General features: G+C 45.8%; 1 protein-coding gene across 1 annotated transcript in view; it reads left to right on the forward strand.

Annotated features, from left to right (window-relative positions):
- CLCN7 (chloride voltage-gated channel 7) overlaps positions 1-15,930 on the forward strand; it is a 58,337-nt gene that overhangs the window by 26,217 nt on the left and 16,190 nt on the right. Inside the window, exons 12-18 of the mRNA XM_018558608.1 lie at positions 888-981; positions 3,792-3,856; positions 6,700-6,816; positions 9,562-9,616; positions 10,276-10,336; positions 14,640-14,778; positions 15,067-15,160. Of these exons, the coding sequence (XP_018414110.1) occupies positions 888-981; positions 3,792-3,856; positions 6,700-6,816; positions 9,562-9,616; positions 10,276-10,336; positions 14,640-14,778; positions 15,067-15,160 (625 nt within the window). The remainder of the gene's footprint in view (positions 1-887; positions 982-3,791; positions 3,857-6,699; positions 6,817-9,561; positions 9,617-10,275; positions 10,337-14,639; positions 14,779-15,066; positions 15,161-15,930) is intronic.

Here is a 15,930-nt window from a genome sequence, read left to right on the forward strand (position 1 = left end):
CGATCCCTGAACCCAGAAGCAATGTTTATTACATCACTTCCAGTTTCAGTGTGTCATTTCTCTGGCTGCTGTAGCCGGAGATGAAGCTGGTGAAGCACAATCTCTGCTTCATCAGCTTCTTTGGGGGTCTAATAGACCCCTGATGTCTTCCTAAAGTCACTGTGTCTGTGCTATCACATATTGGGCATGTTAGCCCCCTATGTGATGGCAATAAAGTTAAGTGTAAAAAAAAATAAAGTTTCAAAAATGAGTCGCATATAAAAAGACACTTAAAAGAAAAAAAAAGTCACCGCCCCCATTTACACGCATATACAAACCCAAACATGCATCAGGCGCACCTACGTGCAAAAATGAGGATTGCGCCACTCACGGTACATATCACTGTGAATGTCCGAGTGCAAGCAATAACTCTAGGGCCATCAATCACTGATAACACTAAACTGATGAGCAGAAAAAGCTTTTTAAAGCATCGCTTATGGTAAATTTAGGATATGTTCGTTTTTTCGATTTCACAGGCGCACCCAATTTTAAGGCTTGGCATGTTTACCCGACGTGACCCCGTCTTTAATATTTTACCCCAAAAATTGGCTAATAATAAGTGTCATTACATAATGTAGGTAAAAGTTTGTTGTTTTTTCCCCAAAATGTTTGATACTTTTTTTCTGCTAGTGAGCTTCATTCTTCTATTTCTGAATATAAAGGAACATATGCTAAAAAAGAAAACTAATGCGGCCACCACAGCTAAGGACTGGTAAACTGCAATCTATCTTTGAGTTTCAATACATTGTTATCCCCTCCGGCCGAGGCCTCACTTGCAGCTCAAAAGGACTGATTGGGAGTGTTCACAGCATGACTTGTTTGTGAATGATCATTTTGTGTCTTTGCAGATCTTTGAATACTTCCGCAGGGACACAGAGAAGAGGGACTTTGTGTCAGCAGGGGCCGCTGCTGGGGTGTCAGCAGCTTTTGGAGCACCAGTCGGTATGTGTCTCCTTACTCGTGAAAGTCCACTCGGCAGTTGGTATATTTTGGGTCAACTTCTGACGATATGATAGTAGGACAGTACAGTGGCTTAGTGGTTAGCACTTCTGCTTTGCAGCACTGGGGGTCCCTGGTTCAAATCCTGGCCAGGTTTCTATCTGCAAGGAGTTTGCATGTTCTCCTGGTGCCTGCGTGGGTTTCTTCCGGGTACTCCGGTCTCCTCCTCTCACACTTCAAAGACATGCTGGTAGGTTAATTGGCGCCTGTCTAAACTGGCCCTGAATGCATGTGAGTTAGGGACCTTAGATTGTAAGCTCCTTGAGGGCAGGAACTGATGTGAATGTGCAGTGTGTAAAGTGGTGTGTAAACTGTTGGCGCTAAATATGTGTGTGTGTAATATAAAATATATAGTAGGAATTATTTAACTGATGCTGGGATAACAATCCCTGTCACCTCCACCTCCCTGATCGTCCTGCTCTCTCAAAGAGAATCTCATTTTTTTCCATTTAACTCCATTGCCTACATGCTTTTCTTTACCTTCCCCGTTTCCCACCGCTGCTTCGTTCCTATGTCAGAGCCCTCAAAAATAGGAAAGGAGGCCATAAGCCCTTTGCAAGCTTCAACACAGACCAATGCAGAGATTGGAATAGACCCAAGTAGGTGTGGGAGGAGAGCTCGGCCCCCTGCAGTGCTGAAAGCGGTTCTCCCTCCCGAGCGCTCTGCATCCTGAAACCATCTCTCCTCCCCTCTGGATGCTGGACGCTGCATCGGAAGACACACAGACTGGCACCCAGCAGGGAGGAGAGAAGCTGGGGGGGGCACTGAACTTTTAGCCGCATTTTCGGCCATCATGGCACTTTCGGCATTTTGCCCAAAGTGCCATTTTCGGCTGAAATGTTTCAGCGTCCGAAATTTCGGTGCATCCCTAGTGCAGAACGTACGTGTATTGAAACTGTGATTTAGCTGTATACAAAGTATACAGTATAGTGGCAATTTAAAACTTCAGTTACCTTAGGAAAAATAGTAAGTCATCTCAAGGATCGTTGTGCTCTCCCATTTGAGGGGAAAGCTATTACTACCCCCCTCAGTTGCTTCCAGTTTTATGCTGAAATTGGGCATGTGTTGTGTGCTGTCCTACTGGAGTCATCTAATCAGCTTTTAAACCAGGAGATTTCTTTATTTATATCCAGTAGCCCATGCTGCTATTTTCTGGGCCTTATTTTTGTATTTTCCTGGCAGAGGCTTCAATTCTTTTTAAAGCTGCTTGGTGCGGCCTTGCAGAAATCCAGTTTCTTGCCCTGAGTGTCCAAAGAGAACCCGCCTGCTGAAGTATTCCATGCTGAGCATGTTAAGGGCCCCTGTCTTGCTGCTACTACCTGGATTTCAGCAAGGATTGGTTTACAATGAGACGGTGACATCACTGTTGCATTCAGCTATTACCGAAGTTGACCGCATTTGTATGATTTGAGTCAGCATTTTAAAGATGGACTCCAGGCAAACCGCTGAATACTCAACCGAAGCACATTGATATAACTGTTTTCACCTGGCTGTGGATTGGTATTTCTTTGTGAGCAGTCTTGCGGTCCAGGGACCTATGGTCAGAGAGCACAACCAGGTTCTGGACCTCCCTGCTGACTACTTTGCAGCAATGCACTAAGGCCTGGTTCACACCTGGGCGTTTTACAGCGTGTTCCTACGCGCTGTAAAACGCTCATGTTGTGAAAACCAATGATTGCCTATGGGCATGGTTCCCACCTGGGCGGTTTACAGCGCGTAAGAACGAGCTGTAAAACACCCTACGCCCAAAGAAGTACAGGAGCTTCTTTGTGGCGTATTTGCCGCGCGTATCCATTGGGATACAGCCGGATAGCCCTCGGAAACGCGCATTTGTCGCGCGTTTCTTTTACCGCAATTCGCTGTAAAAACGCGCATATTCCGTACGCCTAGGTGTGAACCCAGCCTAGAGTAAAATCTGCCTTATGCTGTGAAATGAAGAAGCAGCAGCACAGGGATGAGGTCATCATTTGGGCTTCTTCCTTCTGTAGGCATCTTCACTTTGTTAGACCGGAAGCGGATAGAGAGGAAGTATTCCATGAAGCTTTATTGGCTAACATTGCTGCCCCATCCTCTCCCTCTCTAAGTGTTGTGCTCCGGGCTACTTATGCTTTGTTCTTTTTCATTACATTTTATACTTTTTTAATGAAAAACATGTCTGGATTAAATGATGTATTTGGCATGTGTTTTGGAGTTCAGTATTTTCACATCCTGTAATAATGTTTCCAGGAGGGATTAAGGAAACTTTGTCAGATGTAGTTACTTCTTTGGGAAGTCTGAGGATTCTGACCACAGCTTCCCCTTGTGACCGCAGCTTCCTCCTACCTCCCTGACTGCTGCGATTGGGAAATGGTAGTTATAAATACCATACGCTAGCCCTGAGTGAGGGAAGGTAGTCTGATATTTCAGTTGATTTAACCTATTTCAGTACAATGTAGTCTTACAGAAAATTAAGTGCTGGATAGGATGCCAATAGGGGAAGGAATTCTCATTCAGCTGGAAACAGCCTTTGGTTGAGTAGCATTGGAGGGAGCCTGGAGCTGGACAGGCACCTATTTCAGGTCTTGCTCACTCACAAGGTCCAATTATTTAGTTCAGTTTACCATTTTTTGCCTTGGGCAAGGGAAGGGGGTGACAAATAAGCAGACCTTAAATTTGGGGTGCATATTTGGCTGTAGGTCACCTGTATGTGGATGTGGTGCACATTACTTTGAATGCTGTGTAAACTGTGTGTGTCCTGTCTGTGTCTCCTGTAGGTGGTGTGCTCTTTAGTTTGGAAGAAGGGGCCTCATTCTGGAACCAGCTGCTGACTTGGAGAATAGTAAGTGTCCAGCTCTTTCTGATGGTTGGTTTGCTTGGAAAACCATTGACGAGTACCAGCACTGCATTTGGGAGAAGGGGGTGATAAAAGGCACCAGAAGGTATTGATACACAGGGGCGTCCCGAGGCCAGGTGTCACCCGGAGCAGATTACTGGGTGACACCCCGCCGTGATGTAATCGCGCACGTGCGGTCATCTTTTTGATACCTGCCGGCGGCCATCTTGGTGATGGGCGCCGGCAGAGAGAAGGAGACGTTCATCCGGCAGGATAAGGTGTGCCGCCGGGTCCCCTCCTCTCTCTCCTGCAGCTGGAGGGCTCTCTGTCCATGAACAAGTGCCCGACTTTTCCGAGGGGGTGACACCAAAATGACTATCGGTCATTTTGGTGTCAACCCCCCCTGTGACGCCCTCTTGATACATAATGCTGCCTTTTACAGAATCCTCTGCCGAGTGCCCCAGGAGCAAGTCCTCCTCACTTAGACTCATCTCTCCCCTACATTGCGTAAAACAATGTTGATACATCTGCTACCTTTTTGGAGCACAAACTATAACGCAGTGGTAAAAACTGCCAGTTAAAGGGTCCAGGCATTCATGTGTAATGTGAGAAAACAGCCAGGGGACCTCTTCTGACTGGCCAGATCAAACCTGCAGACCTGATGCTTCCATTTCAGACCCTTCCTTCTAAAAGAAATGCTAGTTGCTTGGTCCAGGTCCTCATGGTTGGCACACATGCCGGACATTATTTGTGCAAGGCAACATACAACAGACAGACAATCTATATTGCAGTTTTCACATTGTGTATATAGATTCTTCCATGACTTTATCAGATACAAATGTACAAGAGATATTTGTGTTGTTAGGAGAACCTTCTGTGTTTCTAGTAAAAGTCAAGAATTTTAGCCAGCAGCTTTTGTTGCAGACAGAGCAGACATTGTTCTGTTACAGTGATCTCCAGGACTGGAAATATTTTCCGATATCGTAGTATTTTGGGGCCAGGGGAGGTAAAAGGGCTGATCCCGATCACAAGGATTGGCAAAGGTTCGTTATTGACCTCCTCTAACCCAACCGAAACACTCCGAATTAGTGGAACCCTGTAAGAGTTGCCTGTATGGGTTAAAGGGTAACTCCAAGCAGGGAGCCGGAGCGGATATTTAGTTCAACTTACAAAATGGAGAGAGCTGGAGGTGATCAGTGCGATGCTCGCTAGTAGGTCAAATCGCAGGTAGTGCCATGGACAAATCAAAGGCTCTGGAAGGTGCAGTGTAGATATATAGCTGAGCAAGGGTTGGTGGTATACAGATTTGTGCAAACCTCTACAAATATTTACCCTCCCGCACTGCAAGGGTTAACTGCTCGTTATGGTCTACGGAGGGAAATCAAAAAGTTATACTCACCTGATCCTCCGAGCTGGCTTGCTCTAAAGTTGGCCATACACTTATAGATTAATTATCTGCAGATTTTCTATGGAAAAAGTGCATGGAGGAATCTCCCGCTGGGCCAAGCTTCAGTATCTTGCTAGTCGGCCCCGCTGGCTCTCCAAATACCTGAACAATCTGATTGGACGCAGGCATTGTTCAGGTATTTGGAGAGCCAGTAGGGCCGACCAACAAGAGACTGAAGGTTGGCCCAGGTGGAGATTACTCCATCCACACAGTTTAGCATAGATGGAGGAATCTGTTGCACTTTTTCCATCTGACCATAGAAAATCTGCAGATAATCTATAGGTGTATGGCCGGCTTTAGACCGGTCCTTCCATGCAGTCAGACTTTGTACTAACTTTGCCCCTTTCCTGTTACTGCAGTTGTGCACGGTGTCTAAATATGACTGTACAGTCGAATAGGCACCAGAAGAGGCCCGGTGATCTCTGTAATGAGCACTTAGTAAATCACACCAACCTGGTCAGGCACGCTCCCTCCCCATCTCTGCAGTATAAGTCTGTACGCTGACACTTGTGCCGAGTGTGTGGCTGTTACTCGGCTCTGCCAGCACAGAACACTGCAGTGTAAGAGCAGGAGGACACCTTTTGCCTGAGGGAAGAAAAAAAAAGGGTGTTCTAAAGCATTTCTAAGCAATGGTCGTTCTCATAACATTCGGGGATACATGGCTATTAACATATAAAGTGTGACCTTATAGTTTGTGTACGGCTTTCATTATATAATACCGGGAGATCCTGCCATGAAGGTGCTTCTGTGGGCACTTCCTGTTATAGGGTGACAACGCTCTGTCCCTCTCTCCTACCTTGTCACACGGGTTTAAACGGAGACTACAAGCAACACATAAGTCACCCATGGTCTGCTGTTGTCACCATCTCTAAAGCTGCCCTGAGAAATACCATGCAGCCATCACGGCAGAACTGAAGCGGCAGCAGCAGGAGTTTAACACTCCGACATGCAACACATAATAGAAAAATAAAGTTAAAAGCAACTTCTAGATATATCTATATAGATAGCTATAGATCTATAGATAGATATATAGATAGATATAGATATATATTTATATATATCTCAACTCTTTGAATCGCAGCACACAGAGTAAGGTAAATGTCATCCAGCTGAGGTTTACATCTACTTGAACTACTTGGCTGAAGGTTCCATGTAAGAACATGTTCAGTCTCTGTGTTGAACCTTGTAATACTCGTTCCTCCAGTATGATTGAGACAAGATGGCTGCCCAGCTGCTTTATGTTTCTTATTTTCTGACCAATTTCATCCTCCCCTTGTATCCCCCTATAACGTCTTCCTCATGTGGAGCTATCAAACTGTCAAGTCCCACATCAGGTTCTTTTACCCATTGTATTATTTTTTTTCCATTGTATGATTTTTTTTTTTTCTCCCTTCTTTCACAGTTCTTTGCCTCAATGATCTCCACCTTCACCCTGAACTTTGTCCTCAGCATTTACAACCGCAAGCCGGGCGACCTGAGCAACCCGGGTCTCATAAACTTCGGAAGATTTGACACAGATGTGAGTCTCTGGTCCTCCTTTATGGGCCTTTTTGACGAGTCTATAACTCAGGGGGCTGACAGGTTTGGCACTCCAGCTTTGCTGCAACTACAAATTCCATCATGTCTCTGGGAGTCGTTCCTGTGACTTGTCAGTCTTGCAGTGCATCATGGGATTTGTAGTTCAACAACATATGGAATGGGATGTTGCCTACCCTAACCATAGCTGCTGGCTTGGCTCAAAGACTTGGTGTTTGCTTCTTAGAGCCAGTATTGCTTACATTTTTCAAGATCTTAATATTCAGTGTATGACTAACAAAACTCCATCAATAAACAAAATATTTTATTTTTTTAGAAAAAATTACTTTTTAAGTGAATATTTTATTAGATATAATATTTATTTTAATATTATTATAATAATATAATTAAATATTTTAATTAAGCAAACGTGCCTCAACTATGCCATGTCTACAAACTCCCTTGCACTGTGTTCTTCCTGGCTGTGCACCTTGGTCTTGATTGGCCAACCCGGGATAATTAATTCATCCCGGCACCAAGGGATGTTGGATAGCAGGCAAGGAAGAAGCTTTTATCGCTGCAGAGAAATGGTATGCCTCTTCTGCAATGAAAAACCTTTCAAGTTCCACTTGAAATGAAGTCAAATATTAAAGTGGAACTAAAATCTGGCAAAAATTTGTAGTGGTCCATTTATGAACAGCCAGCAGTTGTGCGAACCAGATTTGCAGCTCATTATGGCCGATAGATTGACCCGAAGAGAGTAGGAATTTGCTATGCCCATTGGCTCCATGTAGTGGCCATAAAGCGCTGTGACTCTTGCTCGATGTGCAAACAGTTTATAAATAGACCCCTTAGTGTCATGCTAAGGAAGTTTTTACTTAAAAGCTTTCAGACTTCATTATATGCCTTATTGTAGACCCAATGACATCATCGCTGGATCTTTGTGCTTCTCTATGCAATGCAGGTAGATCATGACTGGTGGGAGGGGCCGGCAGGGTGCTGTGATGTTTTCAGGAAGCTATGTACAGCACCCCGCTAACCCCTCCCACCAGTCATGATCTACCTGCATTGCATTGAGAAGCCTCAGGTCAGATAGAAGATTGGAGCGAAGACCGGTGGTCAGATATAAGACTGGAGCGAAGGCCGGAGGTCAGATAGAAGACTGAAGGGAAGGCCGGAGGTCAGATAGAAGACTGAAGGGAAGGCCGGAGTTCAGCTTTAATATTTTGTCTCTCTGCACATCCTGTAGACTGTTTGTATGAACCTCCTGTTCAGAGAGAGAGAGAGACACGCAGATCTTTGTTCTCCCTTCCACTGCCTGAGCAATTACTTCTGCGTGTGACATAATGGGGTTAGTAAATTATGGAGAGAAAAAAAACACCACAATTCATTTATCTCCTAAACCTCTATGAATAGAAACCATCAGAGACAGTGCAGTCAGGAGTGAGTCTTGTGATCCTAATGACATGTCCTGGTGGTCTCATGGCTCACCCCTTCTCTGAAAGAAATGGTAACCCATAAAAGTCTGGAATAACGTGTACTATCCCAGGAAGAATGTTTGCTCTCGGGCATTCTTGAACTCCCAATGGCTGCTCATTACAGATCTTTCCATAGTCTTTCCCAAGAGAAACAAATGCAGCAATTCCAATGTAGGTTCTCTCCCTCCCACCACTGTGTACAGCCAGATTAAAGTGAACCTGTACATCTAGAAATTCTATTTGTATGAAGTTGTCCTGTTCATCTTGAATTGCTCCTGAAAAACAGCAGTGTATTCCCTATGCCTAGGCACACCTGTTCTGTAGCCTTATAGCTGTATATCTGCAGTGTGAGATATAAGGCACTGCTGCCTCTGACTCCTAGTCTCACCAGATTTGGTGATGACACTACTGTGCTGTTCATTGTTCTCCTTGCTGGAGTGGAAGCTGTACCTGAGGACCTGCAGTGCAAGAATGACCCGCCTCCCAGCTAACTAATTGGGCGGGAAGCCGGCTCCATACTAATTGGCTGGAAAGGCTGCTTCTCAGCCAATTAGCATGGAGTCATCCGAACAGCTGGCTCTTTGCTGATTGGCTGAGAAGCCAGCTCTCCAGCCAATCGGTATGGTGCCAGCTTCCCGCCCTTTCAGGGAGACGGGTCCTTACTCGCCACCCGCTTTCCTGATTGGCTGGGAAGCTGGGTTCCCGGCCAATCACAATCGAGCCTGCCAAACAACATGGAGCCGGCTTCCTGGGCAATCGGGAAGCCGGACGGCATGTCATTACACTCCACCCGGCTTCCTGATTGCTCTTGAAGCCGGCTTGCTGCTGGCGGAAGCATCGGTATCGACGAGTACCGAAAGCAAAATTTCGATACCAAAAAACCAGTAGCGGTGCATTCCTAGTTAAAACACCATCAGCCCCATTTATTATTATTGGGGAGATGTCTCTTTATTGCCTATACTAGGGACACAGGAAGTAAGAGGAAATCTCTCCAACGTGAGTGGAAATCCCACCTGCTCCTATTTATTTCTGTTCTGTTTTACAACAAGCACCTTTTGGATCAAAATCTGTGCCGGTGATAATGGTCCGCAGGACCAACAGAGATGCTGAATCTCCCCGTCGGAGACACCGACAGCAATAAAATCCTAACAGGGGTTCTGTTTCCTACTCTGTCCGAAAAAATGTTTTGTATGTAGAAATGTAACAATTTTCTATGATGGTTGTACAATGGAGTGTTCCTTTCCTAATCTATTCTGTTTCTTGATTGGCAGCAAAACAGCTACAAGTACTTTGAACTTCCAATCTTTATTGTCATGGGAGCAATAGGTAAGACCAATATATAGAACCTTTTCATACTCAATGCAGAGGAAAGAGATTTTGTTCTTTATCATGCAGTTGAATATTTGTTGAATTTTCCTATGATAATACCGATGCATTTGAAAACCGTATATATAATACTTAAAGGAGGACTATGGGGTTAAGTCTTTTCCCCATAGTTCTCCTTAGGGTAACGGGAGGACACAAACTAGCGTCCTCCCGTCACCCTAGGCTCAGTATACCGCGAGCTGCAGCTCGCAGTATACTGAGACACCGCAGCTGAAGCGGATCCCGACAATTGCGCCGGGATCAGCCCAGCTGTGTGACTGACAGCTGGCTCTGCCTATCTAGAGGCAGAGCCAGCTGTACCCGCCCCCTCCCCGTCCGTTCCGCCAGTCAGCGCTGGCAGATCGGAGGGGGGAATCCAGCCCCTCCCCTGTCACGGCAGAGAGCCGTGACAGGATCGAGAGGTGAGCGAACGGCGGTACGTGTTCGCTCACCTCCCGATCTACTAAGCCGACCTGTGACAGTCTCATTGTCACAGGTCGGCTAGAACTATGAGGTGAGTGAAAAGCACTCACTTTAATTTAAATGAATTTGTTATACCTCATATGTCAAAAAGTCTATGTACTTGTCACGTTATGCCGCCCTTTATCCTTTCTTGGCAGGTGGCATGCTGGGAGCGCTGTTTAATGCCTTCAACAACTGGCTGACGGTGTTTAGGATCCGGTAAAGTGATGCCTTCATTATTTATTTGACTTTTTTATTTACCTCTTGTTGTCTGCGCTCCTGTTTGGCGCCTCAGTGATGCTGTGGTCTTAATGCACAGGAAGGAGAAGAAGCATATAGGAGTTCTTCTGTTAGAGGGTTGTTCCATTTACTTCAAGGAAAGTCTTCTTTACAGAATAAGGAAAAAAAAATCTATATATTAAAAAAAAAATGTGTGTGTGTTTCGGGATTGGGGTCCGAAAGTCAATTGGTTTCGGTAGTCTGTACGAATTTTCGGTTCTGTTGTTGCAGTCCCTTTGCTGTAACGAAAATACGTCTACAAACAAAAAGTCTTGCAGACTTCCGCTAACTAATTTTCGTTTGGAAATTCGGATTCGTTTTCATTCGTCATTTCTGGTATTCGGAAATTTGGATACATCCGAATAATGAAAATTCGTCCGCAACAAATTTTTCCGAAAATAATCGCACGTGTCTAATATTTAATAAAATATGTAAACAGCTGGCCCGTGTAGTGCAATCCAATAGAAGAGATACTGGGGTGTTGGTGGTTGCTGGGGGCTCATATTGCTGAAAACGTTAATGCTGGTTCTCATAGAAAGGAGTCTGAACACACAGAGCATTGTAGTTTGTTGCGTTATGGGGCTGTTTGGCCACAGACCAGTAAGGGTGCCCATGCTGACCACCACCAAAAGCTCCTTGGGCACGTGAGCATCAGAACTGGATCACAGAGCAATGGAAGAAGGTGGTCTGGTCTGATGAATCACATTTTCTTTTACATCATGTGGCTAGCTGGGTGCGTGTGTGTCACTTACCTGGGCAGGAGATGGCACCAAGATGCACTATGGGAATGCAAGCCGGAGGAGGCAGTGTGATGCTTTGGGCAATATTAGGAAACCTTGGGTCCTGGATGTTAGTTCAACACTTACCACCGACCTAAACATTGTTGCTGACCAAGTTACACCCCTTCATGGAAACAGTATTCTGATCCAGTTCACCCTGCAGCTGCTGTGATTTTGGAAAACCATGATGAAATTGGCAATTACACTTTTAGGTTAGAGGGCGGAGCTTTTCAGGACTTTTCAGGCGCTCTATAAGCAGGGCCGGTTCTAGATTATTTTGCGCCCTAGGCAAGACCAGCTACTTGCACCCCACCCCCTGCGCGCAGCGCCATTCTCCTGCGAGTTAGCTTCTGCAGGCGACGGGTGGATGTAATTTAATTTGAAATAGCCAATAGCAGACTGGCTATTGAAACCCCAACCACTGAGCAGAGGAGCGAACCTGAGAGAGAAAGTTGTCTCTCATTTACGCTCCTCTGCTCAGTGGGCGGGTGCAATAGCCAGCCTGCTATTGGCTTTTGCAATTTGAAATAGACGGGGGCACCGTGGGGGGTGAATAGTCAAGGCTGCGCCCTAGGGAGCAGAGCGCCCTAGGCGGCTGCCTAGTTTGCCTAGTGTGTGCACCGGCCCTGTCTATAAGTACTAGACATGTGCCCGGACTCAGGTGATGTTTGATGCCTGTTCCATTTTGTCTCATGTGCTGCAGCAAATGAGCACAGGCACACTTGACGCCTCATAAGATGATGTGTTTGTTCTTTCAGTGCAGGAATTAATCAACTCTCGCTGCTTTCATATACAATGTGTATAAACGGAACCATGAAATGACCTGCGAGTGTGAAACAATAGGACTGCATGGTGTAAAAACATTGTTTGTAATAATCACATTTGCAGTATTGTTTGTAAAGGACCCCACACCCTTCACAGAGAGCGGGAGATTTCACACCTATGACTTTGTTGTGATGTTCTGCTCCAGGATAGATCGATATGATGAAGCATACTACTGTCAGTTGGTAGAAATCTTCTTATTTATCTTATTACAAGACGGGAAGTCAGTTGTGTTGCACAACTTGAGGGCATAATAAAGGATTATCTGGTAGAATTTGTTCAGAGGTTGGACTTGATGGACTAATGTCTTTATTCAACCTCAAATACTATGTAACTTCATTTCCTGCATTGTAGCACATTTTGTATTTAATTTACCAGAGATAAGGGGCTTCGCATTATACTGAGCATATGCATAAGATGGTCAGGGACTGGATAACCTCCTGCAGTAGACTGTCAGGGACTGGGAGGCTTGTTGAAGGGGACTGGGAGGCTTGTTGAAGGGGACTGGGAGGCTTGTTGAAGGGGACTGGGAGGCTTGTTGAAGGGGACTGGGAGGCTTGTTGAAGGGGACTGGGAGGCTTGTTGAAGGGGACTGGGAGGCTTGTTGAAGGGGACTGGGAGGCTTGTTGAAGGGGACTTGCTGCGTAGGACTGGGAGGCTTGCTGCGGGAGATGGTCAGAGACTGGGGGACTTATGACGGAACCTTTTCCAATCATTGCCCCCCCCCTCCCCATCTATGCTCCCTTCCAGATTACTCTGACCACCTCAGTAACATAAGACCTGGGTTCATACTGGTACTAGCCCTTTCTTTTTACTTTGCTTGGAATAGAGTGATCAGCGGTTATATTGCTGCCCGTGGATCTGTGCATTCAGTGTATAAAGGTGATCTGGAGAACATTTTTTTTTTTTTTTTTTCCTTCAAAAAAAAGAGAAGTTTCACTTTAACAGATGTGACCGCTGACATTTTTTCTTTTTTTTCCTTTCAACCTTTGGTTTTACTATTACCATGGAAAACAGCTTTACCTTCTGTCTGCAATAAGATGAATGTCATTAATTTCCCTCTTCCTGACTGGAATGGTTTGAGTTTTCATTCAGGTCCTTGTATTGCCAACAATAATTTCCCCCGTATTTTGTCATTTGTCTTTTGGGTAATTTAAGAAGCTCATGTGCAGTAATGAATGGATCTGCAGGAATATGCATAGCTCGTCCTGTGATGACAGCATGAGTGGGTGTAAATGCCAGTCACATTAGTAACAATGACCGCTGTAGAATAGAGATGATAAAATCAGATGTGCAGTAAAAAATGCCTTTCAGCCGTAGAGGTCTGTTAAGAGGACCTGTACTGTGGATGCTGTGGCCAAAAGGCAAGCAGAGGCCAACGGACTTGTTACCAGTATTGCCTGTGGTCTCCCTGCAGCTGATCTTTTCCACATTACTGACGTACCGTGCCTTGGTCTTCAGTGTATCTCTTTATGGAGGTGGCCATCTTGGTAGAGGCAGGACTTTGCTTCCCTGTTAATCTCCACACTGTTAACTGAACAAATCTGTGTTTGAAGCAAAATCAAATGTGTTTTTCTGAAATATTTACCTTATGGGAATTGAATTCCTCCTGAAAAATAGCAGTGAACTTCCTGAGATGTGAGGGCACCTAGGCGATCATGTGCCAGTGCGATATCTAAGGCACTGCTGCCTCTTACTCCTGGTATCACCAGATTTGGAGTGAGATTTGGTGATGTCACTTCTGAGCTGCTCGCTGTTCTCCCTTGCTGGAGAGGAAGCTCTACCGGAGGACCTGCAGTGCAAAGATCTCCCTGCTTCTGCTCCATTCATTCTATGAATATGAGCTTCATGGACCTTTTCGTGTAGAACAAGGTCACAAACTGCATGGTAAGTCAGTGATGGAGAAAAGATCAGCTGCAGGGACACCTCAGACAGCACTACAGACTAGTCCTTTGCACGCTGCTTTTTTTGCTTTTTTTCTGTCTTCCCTTCACCAGTCCTGCTGCTTCTTGATCATTACCCCACCGGTCATCAGATCACTATTCATCGGGGGGCAGCTCTGACATGAGGAAGCAAAGCACTGCTGGTTTATTGAGACGGCTACTTCCATACCCAGACCTTGTGCAGAATCAAGTCGGTAATGTTCTCCTTGCTGGAGAGAAAGCTGTGCCTGAAGGCCTGCAATGCAAGGGTCTTCCTGCTTCTGTTTTATGTATTCCATCAATATGAGCTTTATGGACCTCTCCTGCAAAACAGCGTAGAACAAGGTCAAGAACTGCATGCCAAGTCAGTAATGGGGAAAAAGTCAGCTGCAGGGAGACCACAGACAATACTGGTGACTAGTCCTTTGCCCTCTGCTTACCTGCTTTGATCACATCTTCTACAGCGCAGCTTCTCTTTAAGATCCCTGGTAGATAGTGTGTAGTGTGCTTTATTGGTGCCCACCCTCCACCACAGATGGGTGGACTTTCTGTAGGGTAGGAGGGACTACATCTGCACTGCTGTCATACATGCCCATGGGGACAACCAAATCTCACACATATATATATATATATATACGGGATGGCTCTGTTGCACATTGCATTTGTATGAAATACATTGAAGGTTTCGTACTGTATAACTAAAATCTTTTCTCTCTTCAGGTACTTACACCGTCGCGGCCTGCAGGTGATCGAAGCCATGTTGGTAGCAGCTGTGACGGCCACCATTGCCTTTGTCTTGATCTATTCCTCCTCTGACTGCCAGCCGCTGCGGGAGGGCTCTGGTGAATACGCGCTGCAGGTAGCTTATGATGCTCTTATGCTTCTGTACTGCAGGCGCTGAGAGTGGATGAAGGGGTAGTTTAGACAGAGGGGTACCATGTGACTCAGGAGGCGGGGCAGTGACACCAAAATAATTGCTGGCTTAGAAAATGTGTCATACTATTCAGGGTAAAGCAAAGGGAGGCACCGGTAGAAGCAAGAAAAGATATTACAGATGGACCGGCCATTGCAATTGCTTGGACGTAGATTATCTGTGTTTTTGTGAAAGAACCTCTTAACCTCCAATGTTTGTTTTTGTGCTTTTCAGCTCTTCTGCCCAGATGGCCAATACAATGCCATGGCGTCAGCCTTCTTCACCACACCGGAGAGCAGTGTGCGCAGGCTCTTTCATGATCCCCCTGGTGAGTTCAGTCTTTGCGTGCTCGTTATACCTTTACAGTTTCAGATACTGATAGAAATACCGGAGCATTGGTGCTTGTTTCTCCACGCATACCCTGCTCCCATTGGACACTGTGAATGGCCATGGGAAGTGGGATAGAGAAACGAGACCAGTGATGCAGACTATGAAACCTGTACCTTCTTACTATAGCAAGTCTTACATTTCACCGGTGTCCAGCCATGTGACCGGCACGTAGGAATTGGTCATGCAGTCTCTGCTGAGGATCTTGGGCCCCTCAGGGGGGGGTGTTGACATTCTGGCAGAGACTACATCACCAAATCTTTGATACTGGTCACATGGTCGGACACTAGTGGGATGTACAACTTGCTACACGAAGGCAGAAGATGAGGATCACCAGCACTCGGTAATATCTTTCAATATGTCCATGTAATTGGACAGATCGTCACAACAACAAATGCCTGTCTTCTTATCTACCTACACTTGCTACACGAAGGTGCATCTTTTTCTGTTCCTTCTTTAAAGTTGATGTCGTTTTCTACCCCTCTCTCTCTCTTTGGCCACTAAGAATGGCCATGGGTAGAAGGGGGTGGAGAAACGACACCAAAGCTGCAGTCTGAGATACCTGTGGGATGAAGGACTCTGCTGAGGATCTTGGGGGGGCTGACATTCTGGCAGAGACTACCAATTCCTCGATGTTGGTCACCTAATGGGACTCCAGTGGGGTGTAGGACTCTGCCAGAACATTGGCCTGCCCCCCCCCCCCCCCCCCCC

The sequence above is a fragment of the Nanorana parkeri genome, unplaced genomic scaffold, assembly GCF_000935625.1.
Source record: "Nanorana parkeri isolate BGI_ZX_2015 unplaced genomic scaffold, ASM93562v1 scaffold347, whole genome shotgun sequence".
NCBI classification, from domain to species: Eukaryota; Metazoa; Chordata; class Amphibia; order Anura; family Dicroglossidae; genus Nanorana; species Nanorana parkeri.